The 20,911-nt window shown below is 45.3% G+C and overlaps 1 protein-coding gene and 1 long non-coding RNA gene across 2 annotated transcripts in view; one reads left to right on the top strand and one right to left on the bottom strand.

Moving 5' to 3' along the window:
- LOC310695546 overlaps window positions 1-20,911 on the bottom strand; it is a 205,723-nt gene that overhangs the window by 74,145 nt on the left and 110,667 nt on the right. The gene's annotated exons all lie outside the window — the stretch shown is intronic.
- MED13 (mediator complex subunit 13) overlaps window positions 1-20,911 on the top strand; it is a 104,426-nt gene that overhangs the window by 64,088 nt on the left and 19,427 nt on the right. The window contains exons 10-17 of the mRNA XM_083479729.1: window positions 8,602-8,809; window positions 9,699-9,765; window positions 10,278-10,405; window positions 11,430-11,520; window positions 12,845-13,059; window positions 17,524-17,720; window positions 17,999-18,912; window positions 20,391-20,558. Of these exons, the coding sequence (XP_083335855.1) occupies window positions 8,602-8,809; window positions 9,699-9,765; window positions 10,278-10,405; window positions 11,430-11,520; window positions 12,845-13,059; window positions 17,524-17,720; window positions 17,999-18,912; window positions 20,391-20,558 (1,988 nt within the window). The remainder of the gene's footprint in view (window positions 1-8,601; window positions 8,810-9,698; window positions 9,766-10,277; window positions 10,406-11,429; window positions 11,521-12,844; window positions 13,060-17,523; window positions 17,721-17,998; window positions 18,913-20,390; window positions 20,559-20,911) is intronic.

Below are 20,911 nucleotides of genomic sequence, written 5' to 3'. Positions count from 1 at the left end.
TCATGGTTCAGAAAGAGCGGAACTTGTGGTTCTGCTGTGGGCATTTCAATTGTGAATGTCCAGGATAAAAATGCAGAAGTATTCACTCAATTGTGTATATGTATGAGTACTAGAAAATTCAAATTCTCATTCAGAGTGTGAGAGGTCCTGTATTCAAATCCTAGAGGGATTGGATGATTGTACCATTTGAATTTGGTGGGAGGGGCACAGCATGGGGCTGGAGTATGTGCTTTGCATGCAGAAGTTCATAGGTTTTATTCCCTTGGGAAAGAAATCTGAGACCTTGGAAGTTACTGCTTGTCAAAAGATAATACTGGGCTAGATGGCTTAAATTATATGTTCAACTAATTTTTGCAGTTTTCCCCTGCTTGGAGATTTTAATTCTCTTTATAAAAAGCCATTTGAGTGATAGCCCATGTCTGCTATAGAGCCATCCTGGTCCAAGAACTCCACTGATGCTATTAAGTTTTGGAAGCTTTTGTATTTCCTTTAGAGAGGACTATGTAACTAGGAGTGTGTCAAATTCTTGAAAGTGGACCTACCATTTAATTTAATACCTCTCGGTGTTCCCTGCTAAAAGAGCTATTATTTATAAATGAAATACCAGTTTTAAAATGCAGCTTATGCTGTGGACTTAAAACCACAAAATATTTGAATTGGTCTGCCTTTGTTTCCCTTGTTCTCTGTGGCTGATGAATCTCCTTTATGTGTTATGAATAAAAAGCTCTGTTTCAGCTAGATGATTTATCATAGTTTCCATTCTAGATTTTTGTTTTCACTTCAGTCAAAAGCAAAATCCCTTTGTGGGTTTCCCAGCTTCTAAGCTCGTAACTAACTCTGCAATACATTGGAATCTGTGGAATGAAAAGGGAAATCATGTCCTCTTGATTTTTAAAGGGTACATGACTGAAGTTAACTTCTTTTTGAGCTTTCTCACTTATCTCTTGCCCCATGCCTGTTGGATCTGTTGGAGAGTGTTTTCTTTGATATCAGAGTATCAGCAAGATTTATATCTTGTTCCTATCCTGTGTGCTCAGGGCAGCTAACTTGAGTTTGAAATGACAGAAATGGCTCCTTAATTGACTTGTAATAGAAACTAATCACAGAAATGGAACCTGGAAAGGGGAGTGGGAAAAGAAGGGGATGGGGTGGGGGTGCAGTCTTAAGACTTGGCTTTGAAAGACTCGCTTTCAAAGCTGCTTTTAAAAAGTGTCTGTGTGAGGAATCATTTTTGAAGGGGGTTGGGTTGCAGGAGGGATGGTTCTGTGCTGTTCTGGTGTCTTTGTTTGGCTCTCCTCTAGCCCCTGTTCACAGGGCAGTTGCTCAACATCACCACTTCTTACCTTTCACAGTTGGAATCAGAGCTCTGTGGCCTGTTCAAAGATGGCACCTTTCACTTGCCCTTATCTCTTGTCACTTTTTGACTCCCTTCTCACCTCATGTATGCTTAATGAGGGCTTGCTTCTTTATAAACATTATTAAATAGAAAGGCTATACAAAGGCTTTCTCATAAATCCCAAAGTCTCGATTGAACATGGGCCTCCCTTACAAAGTTGTGACCTGGTACCCAGAAATTCAGAAGTCCTCACTTGTCCGTTGAGTGATTTTTGTGCCACTGGGGTTCCTCCTGCTTCTCTTAATCAGTGCAGCAGCATATGGTTCTGGTGGGGGCAACTGAAATGACAACTGGCGCTGCTATATAAGGGTAAGTAGTCTTTGCCAGTGGGCCAGAGAGTGAATGTTTACATCTTTTTCTCTCTCTTGAGTCTTGACACACAGTTTTCGGGGCAGTGGAGGGGGAAATGGCAAGTGCTGTGCAGCATGTGCTCCTTTCGGGGGGCTCAGTTCAGCAGATGCTAGGCCAGGGGTCAGCAACCTTTTTCAGCCGTGGGCCAGTCCACCGTCCCTCAGACCTTGTGGGGGGCCAGACTATATTTTGAAAAAAATATGAACGAATTCCTGTACCCCACAAATAACCCAGACATGCATTTTAAATAAAAGCACACATTCTACTCATGTAAAAACACCAGGCAGGCCCCACAAATAACCCAGAGATGCATTTTAAATAAAAGGACACATTCTACTTATGTAAAAACACGCTGATTCCTGGACCATCCGTGGGCCGGATTTAGAAGGCGATTGGGCCGCATCCAGCCCACTGGCCTTCGGTTGCCTACCCCTGTGCTAGGCTTTGTCACATAAAACGTGGCAGCAAACCTTGGGTTTATCCCTAAAAGTACATTGGCTATAGCTACCTACTGAAACTTGGCACAGTAATGAGTTTATCTGCATGAGACACGTGCTTATCAACTCATGTTTGTCCACACTTTTGAAGTTTTCAAGTATGTGCTTAAAACATCTTGGTTGTATACTTGTAAACATCACTGCTCAACATCCTATGAGTGCTAGTTAAGTGGCAGTAGTTTTTTGAGGGGTTGTATTCTGGTTCCTGTATGTCTAGAAGTGGATCATTTCTTTCTTTCTTTCTTTTTTGTTTTTCCGTTGTGCAAAGGCTTCATAGCAACCTTTTTTTGTAATTCATCCTCCTTGCTAACCAACAGTGAACTTAATTGTCCTTGATTACTGCTGAATCTCAAAAGAGCTGTTATGTTCCTGAAATAATCCTGGCATTAGGAACTTGCAACTCGTGTGTCTGAAGTATTCTAAGACAATCATAGGAGATGTGTACAGCTGCTGTTGAGACATGAAAATAGAGGGAGATGAAAGGGGCGCAAAGCTGGATTGCCTCTGAATGAGCTAATGAAAATAAAGGCAGAGCCCACCTGTAATTGTTGGATTTAAGTGGGCATTTAAATCTAGAACTAGAAGTTTGAAAATATGTTCATTGATTTTATCCTGAGACTGGAAGCAGCCCACCAACACTTAATAGTTCTTTTCCCCTCCATATTGGTAGAGGAAAAGTTATCAAGCTTCTCATTTATTTATTTTTTATTTATGAAATTTGTATACCTCCCTTAATCCATAGATCTCAAGGTGGTACCCAACATAAAAATGCAAGATAAAAAACACAAAATACGTAATAAAAACAAAAAAGTCCCACACAAACCAATAAGCTCTACAGTTTTGTAAAAGCTGAGTGTGCTGCTTGCAACTGTTGCTCATCCTTTGTGCATCAGCTGTTAGCTGCTTGGTAACATTTTCAAACCCTGAATAATATTCAGCTGTTCTTTTGCTCTTGTTCAAGGGTAAGGAAACATGCATTTCCTTTTCGATCACATTTTGGTTTAGTTTGTGAGCTTATTCTGAAGGCAGGTGCCAATTTAACAAAACAATGCTGTCAGCAGGTTTCCTGTGCTGTCGTCTTTCCAAAAAGTTGTTTTGCTTCTGGACAAGATAGTTTTTAAAAATAGAAATAAATCTGAATAGTGCCTTACGAATGGTATTCTGAGGAACTTTGTGTAGTTGTTCATGAATGAGGAGATCAGTAAAATAGTCTGTTATTGTTCTTTCCCTCTTGAGTATATTCTGTGGCCTGATCTCTGCACAAGAAATGGCTTAGGATCAGGATATCGAAAGAATTGCCTCCTACCTTATGAGCCTTCCACACAGCTCAGATCAGGGGAAGAGCCATACCTCAGTGGTAGGCCATCTGCCTTGCATGCAGAAGGCTCCAGGTTTGATCCCTGGTGTCCAAGTAGGACTGGGGAAAGCTCCTGCTGGAGACCTAGAAGAGTCACTGCCTAACTATATATATAGGCAGTGCTGAGCTAGAGATGGGCCAATGGTCTGTTTTTGGTATATCCTATATTCCTGTCTGGGCAGAAGATGTTTCATGTCTCACTGCTCCCTGAAGTACAGTTGGTGGGAATACACATGACAGGACCTTGTCTGTTGCCTCACCTAGGTTGTAGAACACCCTGCCTTGGGAAATCCATTTTGTTCCCTCCTGGTAGCAGTTTGCTTGAAGCTGATGGTTATGAGCCAGCAGGCCTTTGACGTACTGCTTATTTGAATTAAATATTGGTTTTTCTCCTCTCCACTGTGAAGTCGTGTTATCTGCAGCCCGTTAAGTATTTTTTTACTGTTGCAAATTCCAGTGTTCATAGACTGTGTTTTTTTTATATGTAAGCCACCTTGGCTGTCTCTGCTTGGGGCAGAGATGCAGGATATAAATATCTAGAATAACAGTGAAGGCCAGCATCCCTGCAACAGCAAACAACTTGACATGGGAAGGTAAAAAGCCTTGAAATCGCTGGTGTGTGGTGTTGCCAAGGGTCATGAGAGCATCCCAGCTGCTTCCAGATAGAAATGCCAACTGTCTTTAATGCTCAGTTGCAGCCAGTTCGTTGCCCACCTGAGAGGCGGTTTAGGAAAAGACCTACTACAGGACTTGATCAAATGTGTCTCTGTGGCCAGGGAGGGCAGGCCGAAGCTCCTGTTGGTTGGAAAATCCACTGTGCAAAGCTATTCTCAAGTTACTTGAGGCCTGGGAAGAGCATGCTCCAAATGGTCATGCTTGAAGCAGATTGATTATATGTTCATCTACTACAGTAGTTTGAGGATGTGTAAAGCACCGAAAAGTGTGTTCTTATTTTCACTTCCTGGGCTTGAGGTTGTTTATCTCTTTTAACGTGCCTGTGGCCTAGTTCTCACAGTAGTGGTAAACCTTTGTCTGCTGTAGCATTGCAAGTCTGCAGGTGGGGGCTTCCATGACTGAGTAAAGAGGAGCATTCACACATGGAGGCCCCCCACCTGCAGCCCAGGACAGAGGGTTACCACCACCATGAGAAACAGGCTTAGTTTGCAGAGAATCCTCTGGTTCTTTTTAAGCTCTTTATCAGCAGCTTGCTTTTCTGGAGGGCCACTTTGAGGTGGCAGAGAAGGCGATGGGCCAGCACTTCAACCATCCTCCTCCTGTTCTGGTGTGCAGGTTGGGTCAGCTGACCCGGTGCCTTTGCCTCTCGCTCTGCAATGGGAGGACCTGGTTTGCAGCTCTTAGGAGAAGATTTGGCCAGGGCCCCCTGGGTGCTGACCCATATATTAGACCTTGGGTTCCAGCTCAACCTGCTGACAGCCTTTCAAATCAGAGACAACTTCTTATAAGAGTCTTGCAAGTACTTTCATAAAGCAAGAGTGCTTTTTAAATTTATTATTAGCCTGCTAGATGCCTGCATTAGCCAGTTATGGCTTAACTGAACTACCGTATTTTTCGCCCTATAGGACGCACTTTTTCCCCTCCAAAAATGAAGGGGAAATGTGTGTGCGTCCTATGGGGCGAATGCAGGCTTTCCCGGGCTTCTTGCAGCTCCGCGCCACCCTCCCGATCCCGGCGCGAAGCTGCGCGGAGCCCCAGAGGGTGGCGCGGAGCTGCCTGTGCTCCAGGGCTTCTTGCAGCTCCGCGCCACCCTCCGGATCCCGGCGCGAAGCTGCGCGGGGCTCTGGAGGGTGGCGCAGAGCTGCCTGCGCTCCAGGGCTTCTTGTAGCTCCGCGCCACCCTCCGGATCCCGGCGCGAAGCTGCGTGGGGCTCTGGAGGGTGGCGCGGAGGTGCCTGTGCTCCAGGGCTTCTTGCAGCTCCGCGCCACCCTCCGGAGCCCCGCGCAGCTTCGCGCCGGGATCCGGAGGGTGGCGCGGAGCTACAAGAAGCCCTAGAGCGCAGGCAGCTCTGCGCCACCCTCCAGAGCCCCACGCAGCTTCGCGCCGGGATCGGGAGGGTGGCGCGGAGCTACAAGAAGCCCTGGAGCACAGGCACCTCCGCGCCACCCTCCCGATCCCGGCGCGAAGCTGCGCGGGGCTCCGGAGGGTGGCGCAGAGCTGCCTGCGCTCCAGGGCTTCTTGCAGCTCCGCGCCACCCTCCCGATCCCGGCGCGAAGCTGCGCGGGGCTCTGGAGGGTGGCGCAGAGCTGCCTGCGCTCCAGGGCTTCTTGCAGCTCCGCGCCACCCTCCGGAGCCCCGCGCAGCTTCGCGCCGGGATCCGGAGGGTGGCGCGGAGCTGCAAGAAGCCCTGGAGCACAGGCACCTCCGCGCCACCCTCCCGATCCCGGCGCGAAGCTGCGCGGGGCTCTGGAGGGTGGTGCAGAGCTGCCTGCGCTCCAGGGCTTCTTGTAGCTCCGCGCCACCCTCCGGATCCCGGCGCGAAGCTGCGCGGGGCTCCGGAGGGTGGCGCGGAGCTGCCTGCGCTCCAGGGCTTCCCGCAGCTCCGTGCCACCCCCCTGGATCCCGGCGCGAGGTCCTGCGGGGTCGCAAGGCTTGCAGGCAGCAGCCTGCAGCCCATAAGCTCGGGGGATAGCAGGGAGGCGCAGCGCCGCCACCCCGCTATTCTCTGACCTGATCTGAAGGCTTGGGGGGGAGCAAGCTTGCTTCCCCCCCCCCCACCAGCCCCACAAGCTCGGGGGATAGGGGGGAGGCAGAGCGCCGCCACCCCGCTATTCCCGGACCTGATCTGGAGGCTGGCGGGGGGAGAAGCAAGCTTGCTTCTCCCCATTGCCAGCCCCATAAGCTCGGGGGACAGCGGGGCAAGCCGCTGCCCCACGGAGGCTAGAGATGCTGTCCCTGAAGGCAGAAGAGGGAGATGGAGCGCTCTGTCTCTCTCTTCTAGCTTGGGGATGGCTGCGCAAACCTGGGGGGGGAAATAAATTTTTTCCCCTTGATTTCCCCCCCAAAAAACTAGGTGCGTCCTATGGGCCGGTGCGTCCTATAGGGCGAAAAATACGGTACCTAATGTAAAGTCTCTTTGTCTGAATAGCCTTCCAGTGGTCTTACTGTCTATAAGCGACTGCAAAACTTTGATTTATTTATTTATTTTAAAAAAGGTTTGCTAATGTGTTTCTAAATGGATACCACTGGTCATTATTCAGATTGCAAATGTTCAACCCAAGGGTGGGTTGACTTCACTTGCTGTGTTTAAATTTTATGAAACCCCATTCAGCTGCTCAAGCTGCTCACATGTAAAAAACTGAGGATGTGCTGTCAAGACCTGCCCCATTGCCGTGGAATCACTATACAAGTGCTTCCCGAACTCCGTCTTCCCTCTGACCTCTTGAAATTTGCTGGTTGTCTTGGCAGGCCACTTAACTGTTTTCCCATCGGTTATAACAATTGCACTGTGCTGTGATAGATGCTTTATATTTTTAATTGTATTTTTTACTGTTTCCTTTGTTTGTTACATTGTCTTTTATTGCATTCCAATTTGTACTCCATATAACTCAAATTGCAACACAGAAACATAAAGCATACAAAATAAAAGCAGCAGTAAAAACACAGTTAAAAAATAAAATGAATATTTAATGTGGGCTTGCCTCGAACCACCTGAATGAAGCTTTGGTGGTCCACTGAGCTCAGTTTGGGAACCTCAGCTCTACAGAATGAAACCCTCCATGAGTTTGAGATGACAGTCTGAAGCAGAGAGTCTCTTCTGCACATGGAGGCCTGCCTGTGCATTTTAAGCCCTAAGAAGATTGAATAGATTGAATGGAGATGATCACAGTTAAGGCATGGTCCCAGTGCATGATCTGAAGACACCTGATGCAGCCAGCTAACTGAAGCTAATAAATCTAGGTCTGATCTTCATAACTGCCTTGCTAGATCAGATCAAGTTTCCCTAACTCCTGCAAACTTTGCAGAGAGTCCCAGCTGATCTAGTAGAAGCTGGTCAGTGGTCCCCCAGGATACCACAGTCTCTCTCTCCCGCTCTAGTCTAAACCATCCGTTATCTACAACTGTACTGCTGTATGTTCCCATGAAGCATATTTCTCCGGTCTTGGTGCACAAAAGGCTTTCATTGCAGAGAATAATGTGAACTCTGGGCAGTGAGAGAAGTGGTTTTTGCTTCATTCATTAGCAAAATATGAATTTTAAGAGAAGAAATCCCTCCTGGAATAATGTCCAGAATAAAATTATGGCATAAGCTTTTGTGAGCTAAAGGCTCTTCAGTCATGTATCTGATTTTATATTATTTTAACTGATTTTAATACTGTATTTTTATGTTATTCAAACTCACCCAGGGACCTTGTGGTAAAAGGCATGTAAGAAAATAATAATAATGATAGTAATAATAAACTGTACTGTACCAGTATGGCAGTTACTGAAGTGCTAATTGGTTTGATACTGATAAACAAAAGCAAAAGCTGAGATGTGAATAGTGCTGTCCTTTTTAAAGACCTCATTGTAAAGTGCTGGGAAAGAAGAGCTGACATAAGCCATGTACTAATTAGGAATGGACATAAAGACTTTTAAAATACCAAATTGATAATAACTCATATGAAAAACTCAGGAAGAAGAAATCCACTGTTGTCTAGAGTAGTTGTGGGACTCTGGTGAAATTTATAATTTTGTGTGCGCAGGGTGGATTCCACTATGTGTGTGGTGTTGGGGGAAAACTTGTAAGGTATGGTGCTTAAATGTGTTAGAGTTGGACGGCAGACAGCTGAGCTCCCTGCACAGCCATGAAACTCACTGGGTGATCTTTGCTTTGGTTGAACTGTGCTGACCAGCCCACCTCTCCCAGGGTAATAAATGCTGTCTTGAGCACATTGGAGGAAAGATGGGTTACAATTTGAGAAGCGATTAAAGGTTTTAATCACTGGAAGGGTTTTGGCATATGGTTTCTATTCATTGTAACCTCGTCTTTTTCCTGTGTACAGGTTAATGGTGCAATGTAGAAAACCTTTAAAAGTCTCTGATGAATTGGTGCAGCAGTACCAGAGCAAGAACCAGTATCTAGCAGCAATAGTAGCTGACCAGGAACCTGAAATGGATCCTTATGCATTTGTTGATGGAGATGAGGAATTCCCTTTTCCTGATAAAAAGGACAGGCAGAACAGCGAGCGAGAAGCTGGGAAAAAGCACAAGGTGAGTGAAAAGGTCTGGGTGAAGCCCAGCACAGGGAATGAGGGACCAGGAGCATATGCAGAAACAGTAAGTGAGGAGCACACATGAGCCAAGAGGATGTAGAGTCTTGCAACTAGTTCTGTGGCCCCAAAGGGATTGCAGAGTAATAGAATTATAGAGTTGGAAGGTACCCCGAGTGTCATATAGTCCAATCCCTGCAGCACTGCAGAAATCCCAGCTAAAGTATCCATGTGTGTCCTTGAGTTTCTCAAAAAGCAGTCTCAGTGCCTTGCCCCATGTCACACGGTCACCTGTTTATGATAAATGATAGGGCATAGGGAAGAAGAAGAGGAGTTTGGATTTGATATCCCGCTTTATCACTACCCGAAGGAGTCTCAAAGCGGCTAACATTCTCCTTTCCCTTCCTCCCCCACAACAAACACTCTGTGAGGTGAGTGGGGCTGAGAGACTTCAAAGAAGTGTGACTAACCCAAGGTCACCCAGCAGCTGCGTGTGGAAGAGCGGGGATGCGAACCCGGTTCACCAGATTGCGAGCCTACCGCTCTTAACCACTACACCACACTGGCTCTGGTAGCAAGCGATGGGGAAGAGCAAGTGCCTGTAAGAGTAGGCAATACCAGGCAGAAGGGACAACTAATATTCTTGTATCTGAAAGGCTCTTGGACTTCTACTTGAAGAGCTACTGCCAGTTGAAATTGACCAATTTTCACTAACCTGGTGCCTTTGAACTGTTTTGGACAACAATTCCCATTGGCCCCGACTGGCACATCTGAAAGGTGCCTGGTTGGTGAAAACTGCCTGACTGTATAAGGCAGCTTTATGTGTTAAATAACTCATGTGGTGCAGTCACATACTCATGCGGCCTGCTGCCCCCTCTTGTTGTTTGCAGGCTGAAGATGGGACACCTAATGTTGGAGAGGATGCGATGTCACTTTTTAGCCCCTCTGTCAAACAAGGTAACACTGCTGTTTTGAAACACATGCTGTTCGTTTTAAAAACTGGATAGAACAACAAGTATGCATTGGTTTATTTGACAGTAAAGGTAAAGGGACCCCTGACCTTAGGTCCAGTCACAAATGACTCTGGGGTTGCGGCGCTCATCTCGCTTTATTGGCCGAGGGAGCCGGCGTACAGCTTCCGGGTCATGTGGCCAGCATGACTAAGCCGCTTCTGGCGAACCAGAGCAGCGCATGGAAGCGCCGTTTACCTTCCCGCCGGAGCGGTACCTATTTATCTACTTGCACTTTGTGCTTTCGAACTGCTAGGTGGGCAGGAGCAGGGACCGAGCAACGGAAGCTCACCCCGTTGCGGGGATTCGAACTGCTGACCTTCTGATCGGCAAGTCCTAGGCTCTGTGGTTTAACCCACCCGCGTCCCTCTATTTGATAGTAGGTTCTGTAATTAAACTATATCGTCTAAACTGCTAGAACAGAGTCCATTGGTGAGCCTTTGATCTCTCTCCTTTCAGCAATAGATGCCCAGCGTATTCCCCCTCACAATCGCACGGCGTCAACTAGTTTGTTTCATGAAAATGACCTGGTTGTCTCTTACACTGACCTTGACAATCTCTTCAACTCTGATGAAGATGAGCTAACAGTAAGTGGCTTGATAAGATATGTTTCATAGCTTCATATTGTAGTGGGGGTCAAGAAACACCACATGACAGCGAAGGCAGTGTAGAACTGAAAACAAGAAAAAATTGAACCAGTTTTCCTATTTGCAGTTTCTGAGCCATTCTGATAACTCTCCAATTGAACTGGATCTGTTTGTATAATCTTAAGCCTTGCCCTATAACTGTTGTCTGTAAAGTGAGTTATGCGTTTTTGGGTTATTTGTTGACTTGAATGTGCAAAGCAGCTGAAGCAGAGTCAGTACCTTAGTAAGGGAACTGCTCAAATAGTATAGATTGAAGGAGGCAGTTTGCATAATAAGTCTTAGCCGAGAGTTTCTGAATGACAGACATGCATTGTGCAAATGGGCTCTTGCTTCACACTTCATCTTTATCAGCCTCCTAAGTGAGGTCAGTGAGGCTGCTGACGGAAACAGCTTGCTTAGATGATCCATTGCCTGGATGATATGGGGCCCAGAGTTGCGTAGGAAAGTCTTCTAAATAAATGTAATGTTTGTTTCTGTGTGCAACATTTCCTCAAATTTCAGTGGCTATGTTGAAATTTTAACTTAAATCCCCCTCTTTTTAACTCTGCAAATAATGTTTATCCTGCAGCATGATTTGGAGCAGGTTCTGTTTATTTACTTGGCTATTTGGTTTTTAAATTTGTCAACCTTGTTGTTATTGTCTGGTGCTGTGATTTGGGTGTTTAAAGTTGATTCGCATATACATTTTCTGGAAAAGTGAACTAAAATGGCTGGCATCCTAAGAGGTAATTTAGGCACACCCAAGGGCTTGAGCAGGCATTGTGAGCTTTCTGCCTGCTTTGAATCACAGGGCACATCCAATATAAGCTGCTTTTGAAACTCCTGCCTGTTTCTGAATTTACCCATGACATGGCACTGTTTTTAAAGTTGCAAAGTCATTGCTATTGATGAAGCTGTGCAAGACCTTATTCTTATCCAGCGATACCTGTGGAGTCAGTTTCTTTTATTCCTCTTCCCTCCCTAGCCTGGATCTAAAAGAATGCTGAATGGAGCAGATGACAAATCCAACTGCAAAGAGTCAAAAGCAGGAAACTTGGACCCTTTGTCATGCATAAGTAAGCTGCTTTCTTTTTCTTCTCCTTCCATGGCCCCCCAAACACACATACTTTGGGGGAACTTCTGGCTAGCCGCCCACGCCTTTTGTCAGATTTGGGATGGGGCTGGATTGGTTGCTTGTGCAGTTGATCCCTTCAGAAAACAGGATTGAACTCCTGACATGCTGGCAAATGCCCGGGGAGTTTAATCCTGCTTGGTTCAGGTGCACAGGAGATTTACCTGCAGAGAATCTGCTCTCATTCCCTCGATCCCTGCAGAAAGGTCACCATCTCTCACTGCCTCCCTGGCCAACTTTGATAGTTGGGCAGGACCACCCACCAGTCAAATGACCTTATGACATTATGATATCAGATGATTGACAGGCAGGTGCATCCAAGTCTGTCCACATGGTAGGGAGAGAGAAAGATCTGGCCTGCTGGGCCAGAAAAGGATCCCCACTCCCTGCCCTACTCTTAGCCTCAGCTAGTTCAGATTGACATGTCTGAGTGTACTACTTCACAAACTAGCTTTTTTTTATTGTGTGGCTGCTGCTGCTGCTGCTGCTACAGTTAGCAAGCACCAGTAACATAGAAATGCTTTTTTTTTAAAAAAAATTATTATTACGGTCAAAGACCAGTTCAAGACATTGGAATGCTTTATTTGCATTCTGTGACAAAATTGTAAAATAGCAACATTCATAAGCCAGTGGGGAAGCAGTTTGGCTGTCTTGGGTTGTTGAAAATCTCTAGAAAATTTACTGTTGTGGAATTCAAACTTGGTAGAAGCTGGGTGTGCCTAGCTCACTCCAGAAAACAAGTATCACATTTCAGGTGTTGGTTGATAACTGCCCATCTTCCTATGCTTATTTAGCCCCACTGGCTGCTTGTTGATAGTCACACACATGTTGGGTTGTATCTTTACCTATGATGCACCTACAGCTATCTTTCGCATCTCTTGGTCTTCTGTTCCTGCTGCACAGATATCCCCCCCTCCCCGCAATTCTGTACCCTTGTATGTAAACTACCTACTTGGGAGACCACTTCATGCAATATATTTTGAAGGGCCAAGCTTACACCAAACAGGTAGGATGAATCCCATGGGAACTTCCCACACTAGGGTTCACAGTCCCAGTTTGGGGATTGGGGCACAGGGAAAGAGAACGCTAGCGAGGGAAATATTAATGGAGTGTACATTTTAATGCTAATGATATAGTTTGGGAATGTGCTGCAGGCAAGCATTTGAAGACACGATAAACTTGCGATAAATGAGAGTAGCTATGATGTGTGAGTATCCCAACATCTCTCTCTTTCTCTCTCTCTCAAAATCCTTTTAAATCTAAACCAGGCACTGCAGATCTTCATAAAATGTACCCAACACCACCATCCTTGGAGCAACACATTATGGGGTTTTCTCCCATGAATATGAACAACAAGGAATATGGCAGCATGGACACCACGCCTGGAGGGACTGTCTTAGAAGGAAATGGCGCTACTGCTGGCGTTCAGTTCAGGATTGAAGTAGATGAGGGATTCTGTAGCCCCAAACCCTCAGAAATCAAGGTACGTTAAGTTGTCTTTATTACTGTTATTGCTATTATTTAATATATTCTTAATTTCAGGTAACAAAACATGCCCATACAAAGAAAACAGGGCTTAGTAGTTGTACAGTTGTACAGAAAAATAGCAGCTGATGTCTGTAGTTTTAGACATTCCAAGAAAGGGAACCAAAGAAAGTGTCTCCTAAAGTTGATAAAGGGATACCATGTCTTATAGAATGCCCAGTGAGAATGTTAACCTTGACCATTTTTTGAGCTTAGTTGATAAATCTATCAGGAAAGTAAAGTTTTTTTCTAGTTTAGATAGATTCTTAGGTGCATACAGAGTTTCAGTCCACTTGTTTTGTGCCAATGAAGTTGTAGGTTTGGCAGGGTGTGTATACACATCAGCTCAGATTTGGTGGAGTTAACAGTGAACCCAGATATTTTGCCATTTGTAGCAAGTTGGTGCATAACAGCAGGTAATTAGATTTCAGGATCAGAAAGGAATATGTTCATCACCTGCAGACATATTGATAAGATGCTTTCCCCCCAAATAATTCAGAACCTTTACATCATCATCTGCTTTCAATGCCAAAGCTAAGGGGTTCCATGTTGTCTGTTCTCCTATATAATTAATCTTGTAAAAAAAATCAGGAATCTCTTTAAGGAGTTTCTCAATAGAAAAAAAATAAAGTTTATATCCAGGGGTCTAAGAAGCTGAGAGATAAGGCCTTCTGTGCTTAATAAATAATCCAATCTGGTACAATTTTTGCACCTTGCTGACATATGTGTATAGTTTCTTAGTTCTGCATTGGCTACGCACCAAGCACCAAAGTAGCTGTGTTTATGTAAAATGTTATAGAGGGATGTTTTAAACGAAGGCAGTTTCCACGGGTTTTGTGATAGATGAGAAGTTCTGCTTTTATAAAAATAATCATTAAGTACAAGATTTAAGTCACCACCTATTACCACTTCACCTTGTATAAATGAGTGCAGTATTGGAAAAGTTACATCCAGAAATTGTTATTGTTGGGTATCGGGTACATAAATAGAGCATAATGTCAGCCAGGAGTTCTCTAACATACCCTTGAGGAAAATAAATCTTCCAGTGGGATCACTTAGTATATCTTTTAAATGAAAATCAAGTTTGGGAGAAATCCAGATTGCTGACCCCCAACTTTTGGAAGAACCTTTTGAGGGGTACCAATTTCCACCTCCACTTGGGAGGAAGGATTTTATACAAGTATTGTTTTTCTTTTTTTTATGTATCTCTTGTAAAAAAAAAAAGGTCTGGGTTATCTCACTTTAAAGCAGACCTTACCCTTCTTCATTTAATTGGTGTACCCAGGTCATTTACATTCAAAGTTATTGCAGTTAAGTGTGGCATTATAAGGTTAATTTAAAATTATGCAGCATATACCAGGGATGATACTACTGAAACTGCCAAGATTGTTTCAGGGTACTTAGCCAAGATCTTTAAAGCTAAATCTAAAGTTGCCTGATTTATTCAATGGTGGCTATCTATTTTATATGTTGTATGTGTTTGGATTATCAATGTATGTGGATGGCTTTGTATGATTTTATGGTTTTACTGTTTTAACTTAATGCCACTAAAGCAGGGGTAGTCAACCTTTTTATACCTACTGCCCACTAATGCATCTTTCTTGATGGTAAAATTTCCTTACCGCCCACCAGTGCTCAAGGGAAGGAGGATTCAACTTGTGCCTTAGAACAGTGTTTCCCAACCGGTGTTCCGCGGCACACTAGTGTGCCGCCGGACGTTGCCTGGTGTGCCGTGGGAGGGAGACGGGCGAGTCGGGCTAATCCTCCGACGAGCTCCACCTCCAGACCCATTGCTCAAATCCTTTAACCCAGGAAGGCAGGAGGGCGGGGGGGGGGGGGAGAAAGAGAAAAAAGAAAGGGTGGAAAAAAAGAAGGGGAAGAGAAAATATTTTTTTTAAAAAAGGAAAGAGAGGAAAAAAAGCGAGGGATGGAGGAAGGGGAAGGGGGAAGAAGATGGGGGGTCTTTGTGTATAAACAGAAGGGGAGGACAATGAAGAGGGGCGGGGCTTGGCAGGCAGCAGATAACTGGGGAGGGGGGCGCGGCTGGCGGCGGCTAAAGGCAGGAAGGGAGGAGCTGCCTCGCGGAGAGTCTTGGGCTGCAGAGATTTCCCGTTCAGGAGCGCGGGAGGCCACGCCGTGGATGGGAATCTCCTCCTCCTCTTCCTCCTCCTCCTGGAGAGAGGGTGGTCCGCCTCACCGAGTCGGGCCTGCTCAAGCGTGGGAGCCTATAGTTAGAGCTCAGCTCCTTTTCTTGCCTTCCCCGCCCCCCCACGGAGCACATTTTCCTCGCCCCCCCAACCCCCGCATGTAGAATAGAAGCCCTCCAGCCTCCACGGTGCACAAACTCTCCCCTCTGCAACGAAGCGCTTTGTTGCATATCTTTGGTGAGGTTTTTAGGCAGTCTTGGTGCACCTTAAATCAGCGCTAATTGCGCCTGGACGCAGTATTTACTTCCGAGTAGGCCCCCTTCTCCCCCCCCCCCCCCCGGTAGCACCTGACGTTGCTATTCGTATCATCAGGTTTGTTTGTTGATAATTTAATTGTTTTAAAAGCATCGTGCTAAAGAGCTCTCTCCCACCCCCAGACCCTTGGGCAAAACAGAAACACACACATACACAAACACAGAGATTGAGCCCTTCAGGTTTTATGAAATGAATGGATTCTGAATGCCTGTTTCAGTGGCTTGTCCGCCTTAGGCTGCTGGGCCAGACACCTGTTACACGGTGCAGTCCGTAAGCTGTGAGCGCTGCTACCTGCCGCCGAGACCACGTAACGACAGTCTTGAAAGACCTACATTGGCTCCCAGTACCTTTCCGAGCACAATTCAAAGTGTTGGTGCTGACCTTTAAAGCCCTAAGCGGTTTCGGTCCAGTATACCTGAAGTAGCGTCTCCGCCACCATCGTTCAGCCCAGACACTGAGATCCAGTGCCAAGGGCCTTCTGGCAATTCCCTCACTGTGAAAAGTGAGGTTACAGGGAACCAGGCAGAGGGCCTTCTCGGTAGTGGCGCCCGCCCTGTGGAATGCCCTCCCATCAGACATCAAAGAGATAACCATTACCTTCTATGCTGTTTACTATTTTTACCTTTCCCCATCTGGCATGGTGGTGTGCCTCGAGATTTTTTTCATGAAACAAGTGTGCCTTTGCCCAAAAAAGGTTGGGAAACACTGCCTTAGAACCCCCTACCACCCACCTACAATCCTGAAACGCCCACTAGTGGGCGGTAGGGACCAGGTTAACAACCCCTGCACTAAAGGCTAGTTTAAAAAACCAGCCAACCAGGCAATAGATGTATTATGCATCATAGTAATTTCAGTGTTATTACCATATTCCATCAGCAAAAAATACAGATGCTCTGAATTTCAAAAGGAATTCACTTCAACATTCAGACTCCTGCCCCCCCCCCCTAATCCCTCCAACCTTCCCAACATAATAATCCCTACATCTGTGGTTGGGAACAGAATAGTCTCTCTTTCGTTCATGAGCCAAATGCTTAGGTGAAATTGGGGAAACGTAAACATTAGCCCCCTCCCCCCAGAAACAGAACATGTTTTACATGGTTATATTACAGACAAAAATAAAAGAATAATAGCCCAATTTGTGCCCATTTTGGTAATAGAGCTCATGACTCTTGGTCAAACTTAGGTGAAACAAAGTTGATTGTTTCAGTGGGACTCCAGGCATAGAAGAAGCCCTCAGTATGTTGTTTTTGCTTTTTTGCGGGGTTCTTTTTTTAAAACTTGTTTCTCCCCCCCTTTTTTTGTTTTTAAATCTGCTGCCAGCCTCCTCCTTTGAGTTCTGTGTCTTCCTCTCCACTGCCTACTTTTCTCAGTTGTTTGTCTTCATTTAGTTGCAGTCCTGGTTGATTTAATACTTTTTTAGCTTGCAGTTGTGTGAAGGTAGCTTTAGTTACACCTTCATAAGTTATTAGATGTTTGAATGGGTAACCCCACCAGTACCTTATGCCTGCTTTACAGAGTGCTGTACTGTAAATTTTAAATAGCTAACCAGGATAATTCTGTCCTGAACCCCAGCTGATAAGAAGCTGCAATACCTGTATCAAACCTTTCAGATCATGTTTTGTTTGGAGCAAAGGAAAAACCAATCCACATTCTGGATATAATGCTAAGCCAAGGATCGTAGTTTGTTTTTCCTGCTAGCAAGGGAGAGGAACAAAGTGGGAACAATCTGCACGTTCACGGCTAAACCATTAACTGTGCCATATTGTGATGTGCAAACACACCCAGTATAGACTCAAAATGAGCTTCTAAGCCCAGATTTGGCCCATGTATTATTCTACTTGAACTCAAGCCATCTCCCCTGATTCACAGCCCAGAGGCAGCAAACCAAAGGGACAACTGGCTTTTCTTTTTCTGACTATGCATGTTAGCTCTTCATTTACGCCTTTTCTTTTTGCTTCTAGGATTATTCCTACGTTTATAAGCCTGAGAACAGCCAAGCTTTTGTGGGGTGTTCCATGTTTGCACCACTGAAGACTCTACCAAGCCAGTGTCTCCAGCCCATCAAGCTGCCGGAGGAATGTGTTTACCGGCAGAGCTGGACAGTTGGCAAGCTGGAATTGCTTCCTCCGGGGCCTGCAATGCCATTCATCAAAGAAGGGTATGTGCTTGTGTGCGATGTTTTGTACTGCAACTCCCATCATCCCTGGCAGCTGGTGGCTCTGGAAGGGGCTGATGGGAGTTGGAGTCCAGCAGCATCTGTTGTCCTATGTTACCTCTCTAAACTTGTTGCCATGTGCCGCTGTATCTTGATTGTTTTGTCCTGTTACTGGCAGTGATTCCCACTGTTTGTCTGCTCAGATCCTTTTAAAAAAAAAGATATTCTAGAGAACGTACTACTTAAATGCTTGGGTAAAAATATTTCTCTTTTCCCCCTAGTGATGGGAGCACTATTGATCAAGAATACGGCCCTGCCTACACTCCACAAACACATACGCCCTTTGGAATGCCACCCAGCAGTGCCCCACCCAGTAACAGTGGGCCTGGCATTCTCCCTTCGCCTTCCACCCCCCGTTTCCCAACTCCTCGGACACCAAGGACTCCAAGGACTCCCCGTGGGGCTGGTGGGCCAGCCAGTGCTCAAGGCTCAGTCAAATATGAGAATTCGGACTTGTATTCACCAGCGTCAACGCCATCAACCTGCAGACCGCTAAATTCTGTTGAGCCTCCCACTGTTCCTTCTATCCCTGAGGCCCACAGTCTCTATGTCAACCTCATCCTCTCTGAATCGGTGATGAACCTCTTCAAAGACTGTAACTTTGACAGCTGTTGCATCTGCGTCTGCAACACAAACATCAAAGGTGCCGATGTTGGAGTTTACATTCCAGATCCAACACAAGAAGCCCAGTACAGGTGTACCTGTGGCTTCAGCGCAGTGATGAACAGGAAGTTTGGCAACAACTCTGGATTATTCCTAGAGGATGAGCTGGACATCCTAGGCCGCAGCTCGGAATGTGGCAAAGATGTGGAGAAGCGCTTTGAGGCCCTCCGCACGGGCTCTGCTGAGCATGGCGGGGGATCAAAGGAGGCTGACAGGCTGCCTGATGAGCTGATACTCTTGCTGCAAGACCAGTGCACCAACCTGTTCTCGCCATTTGGAGCGGCTGACCACGACCCCTTGCCAAAAGCTGGAGCCATCGGCAACCTGGTACGCGCTGAGGAAAGGGATTGTTGTAATGACTGCTACCTTGCGCTGGAACATGGGCGCCAGTTTATGGACAACATGTCGGGAGGGAAAGTTGATGAAGCACTTGTGAAGAGTACTTGCTTGCACCATTGGTCAAAACAAAATGGTAAGTGTTTGCAGTTGCCCCCCCCCAATGTTTTAAATTTCTCACCCTATATAAAATGCGGACTTAAAAGTGATCACTTAGTTGATTTACCAAAAATTGCAAAGAATGGGTAGCTTGCTTGGGTGCACTAATTATACCTAAAATATCTGGAATGCCAATTATTTATTATTCTCTGGAACAGGGGTGGAGAACCTGTGGCTCTCCAGAAGTTGCTGGACTACAGTCCCATTGTAGCTGACCACTGGCCATGCTGGCTGGGACTGATGGGAGGTGTAGTCCAGCAGCATCTGGAAGCCACAGTTCCCCATGCCTACCCTGGAAGATTCAAAGTTTTGGCTGCTTGAGAAATGTCTGTCTATCTCTTTGATGTAGGCCGCTAAACATACACATGATTGCTTGGCAGTATGTTGTATTGCAGTTGTGATCAATTAGGGCCTCTTCATGGTGAATGTGAGGGAATTCTGGATACTCTGATTTTTAAGGAAACTGAGAAATGCTTTCTAAATTAGAGCAGGGGGAGATCTGCCCCTGGGCTGCAGGAATAACGTTTCCAGGATGGTAGAAAAGATTATCATTCAGAGATCAACCATCCATCAGAACATCTTAAGAACTTATTTATGTGTCTGTCCAAACATATCACATTAAAGCATAAAAGGCCCATACCAGACCTAATTGAACCATCCATATCTTTTAAGTTATACTCATGTGAAGCATATTGATTTGTAATTAGAAAAAGAGGTATATAAAGGTGCAAAATAAAAATATGAATTAGGTGGGACATTTCAAGTTGATCTAGCTATGGCTGTGCTATATTACCTGCCTACTTTGCAAGTTTAGTGTGCATAGGATGTATTTACTTTGCTATATAGCATATTTTAAGGAATCTTTCTGTGCAGGGATCTGTTCAGGATGTTGGGTAACAAACACTCTGAAGCAAGCATATACTACTTAGCTTTAGGGGGAAATTCCAAATATTTTGAAAGTTAAGCACCCCATGTGCTTTACTTGGTTTTTGGAAGACTGAAATTGAATATTTCAGTGACAAGCCATATGCTGCTTTTAAGTAGAGTTGTCAACCAGTTGAAGAATTTTTAATCTGTTTATCATTTTCTTTGAATGGGTTGGTTGGTTTAAAAATTAAATGTAAATGGTGTTTTTACTAAGATGCCTTTAGAGGTGAATAAGTGAATGCACCTAATAAATAAATAAATTGTGCCCTTAACGTAGTTTCCCTGTCTTCATCAACCAAAACTGCTTAGAGTTTGCATCCCTCATTTTAAGCTAAACTAACCAAAGCAGTGTACAATAAAATGTATAGAGAATTTCATAGCAGTGATGTGGGTTGTGTTCTCTGAGCACAGATAACTTCATGCATTTAATGTACAACACCTGGAGCTTAGAAATGCGTTGTTGATATGTATAGATTGTGACTAGGACACTTCTTTGCAACCTCTTTGAACTAACTTTGGTTGTTTCAGTTGGAGACGTGAGCATGCAATGTTCTCAGGACATCCTTCGCATGCTGCTCTCACTTCAGCCTGTCCTCCAGGATGCAATTCAGAAAAAACGAACCGTTCGCTCTTGGGGAGTGCAGGGTCCTCTCACGTGGCAGCAGTTTCACAAAATGGCTGGCCGAGGCACTTACGGTAAATGTTGTCCACGGATCAGTTTCTTTCATTTATTTCTGTGTGGAGAGGGGATCATTTTTAAACTTTCCTACCCTTTCCTAGTGCATGGGTGGAGGGAATTCAGGAAGTAGTAGTATGTTGAAATCTCAGTTTATGCTCTGTGGTTTTGGGAGGTTATGATGCACTCTTCTTTGGGTTGAATTTTGGTCATGAGTTGTTTGTTTTGGAACTCATGGTAGGCTGGAAGGATAGGAGAGTATGAAGGAACATTTATAGAGATGCTAGACATCAAGACCAGAGAACTTTAAAATTGTATCCTATCCTTTCATTACAATATAATCAACCATACAGCCACAATCCAGATGTTGTAC

The sequence above is a fragment of the Podarcis liolepis genome (assembly GCF_965112155.1).
Source record: "Podarcis liolepis genome assembly, chromosome: 16".
NCBI lineage: Eukaryota > Metazoa > Chordata > Lepidosauria > Squamata > Lacertidae > Podarcis > Podarcis liolepis.
The sequence above is the reverse complement of the archived record's forward strand: the minus strand, read 5'-3'. Positions and strand labels throughout refer to the sequence as shown.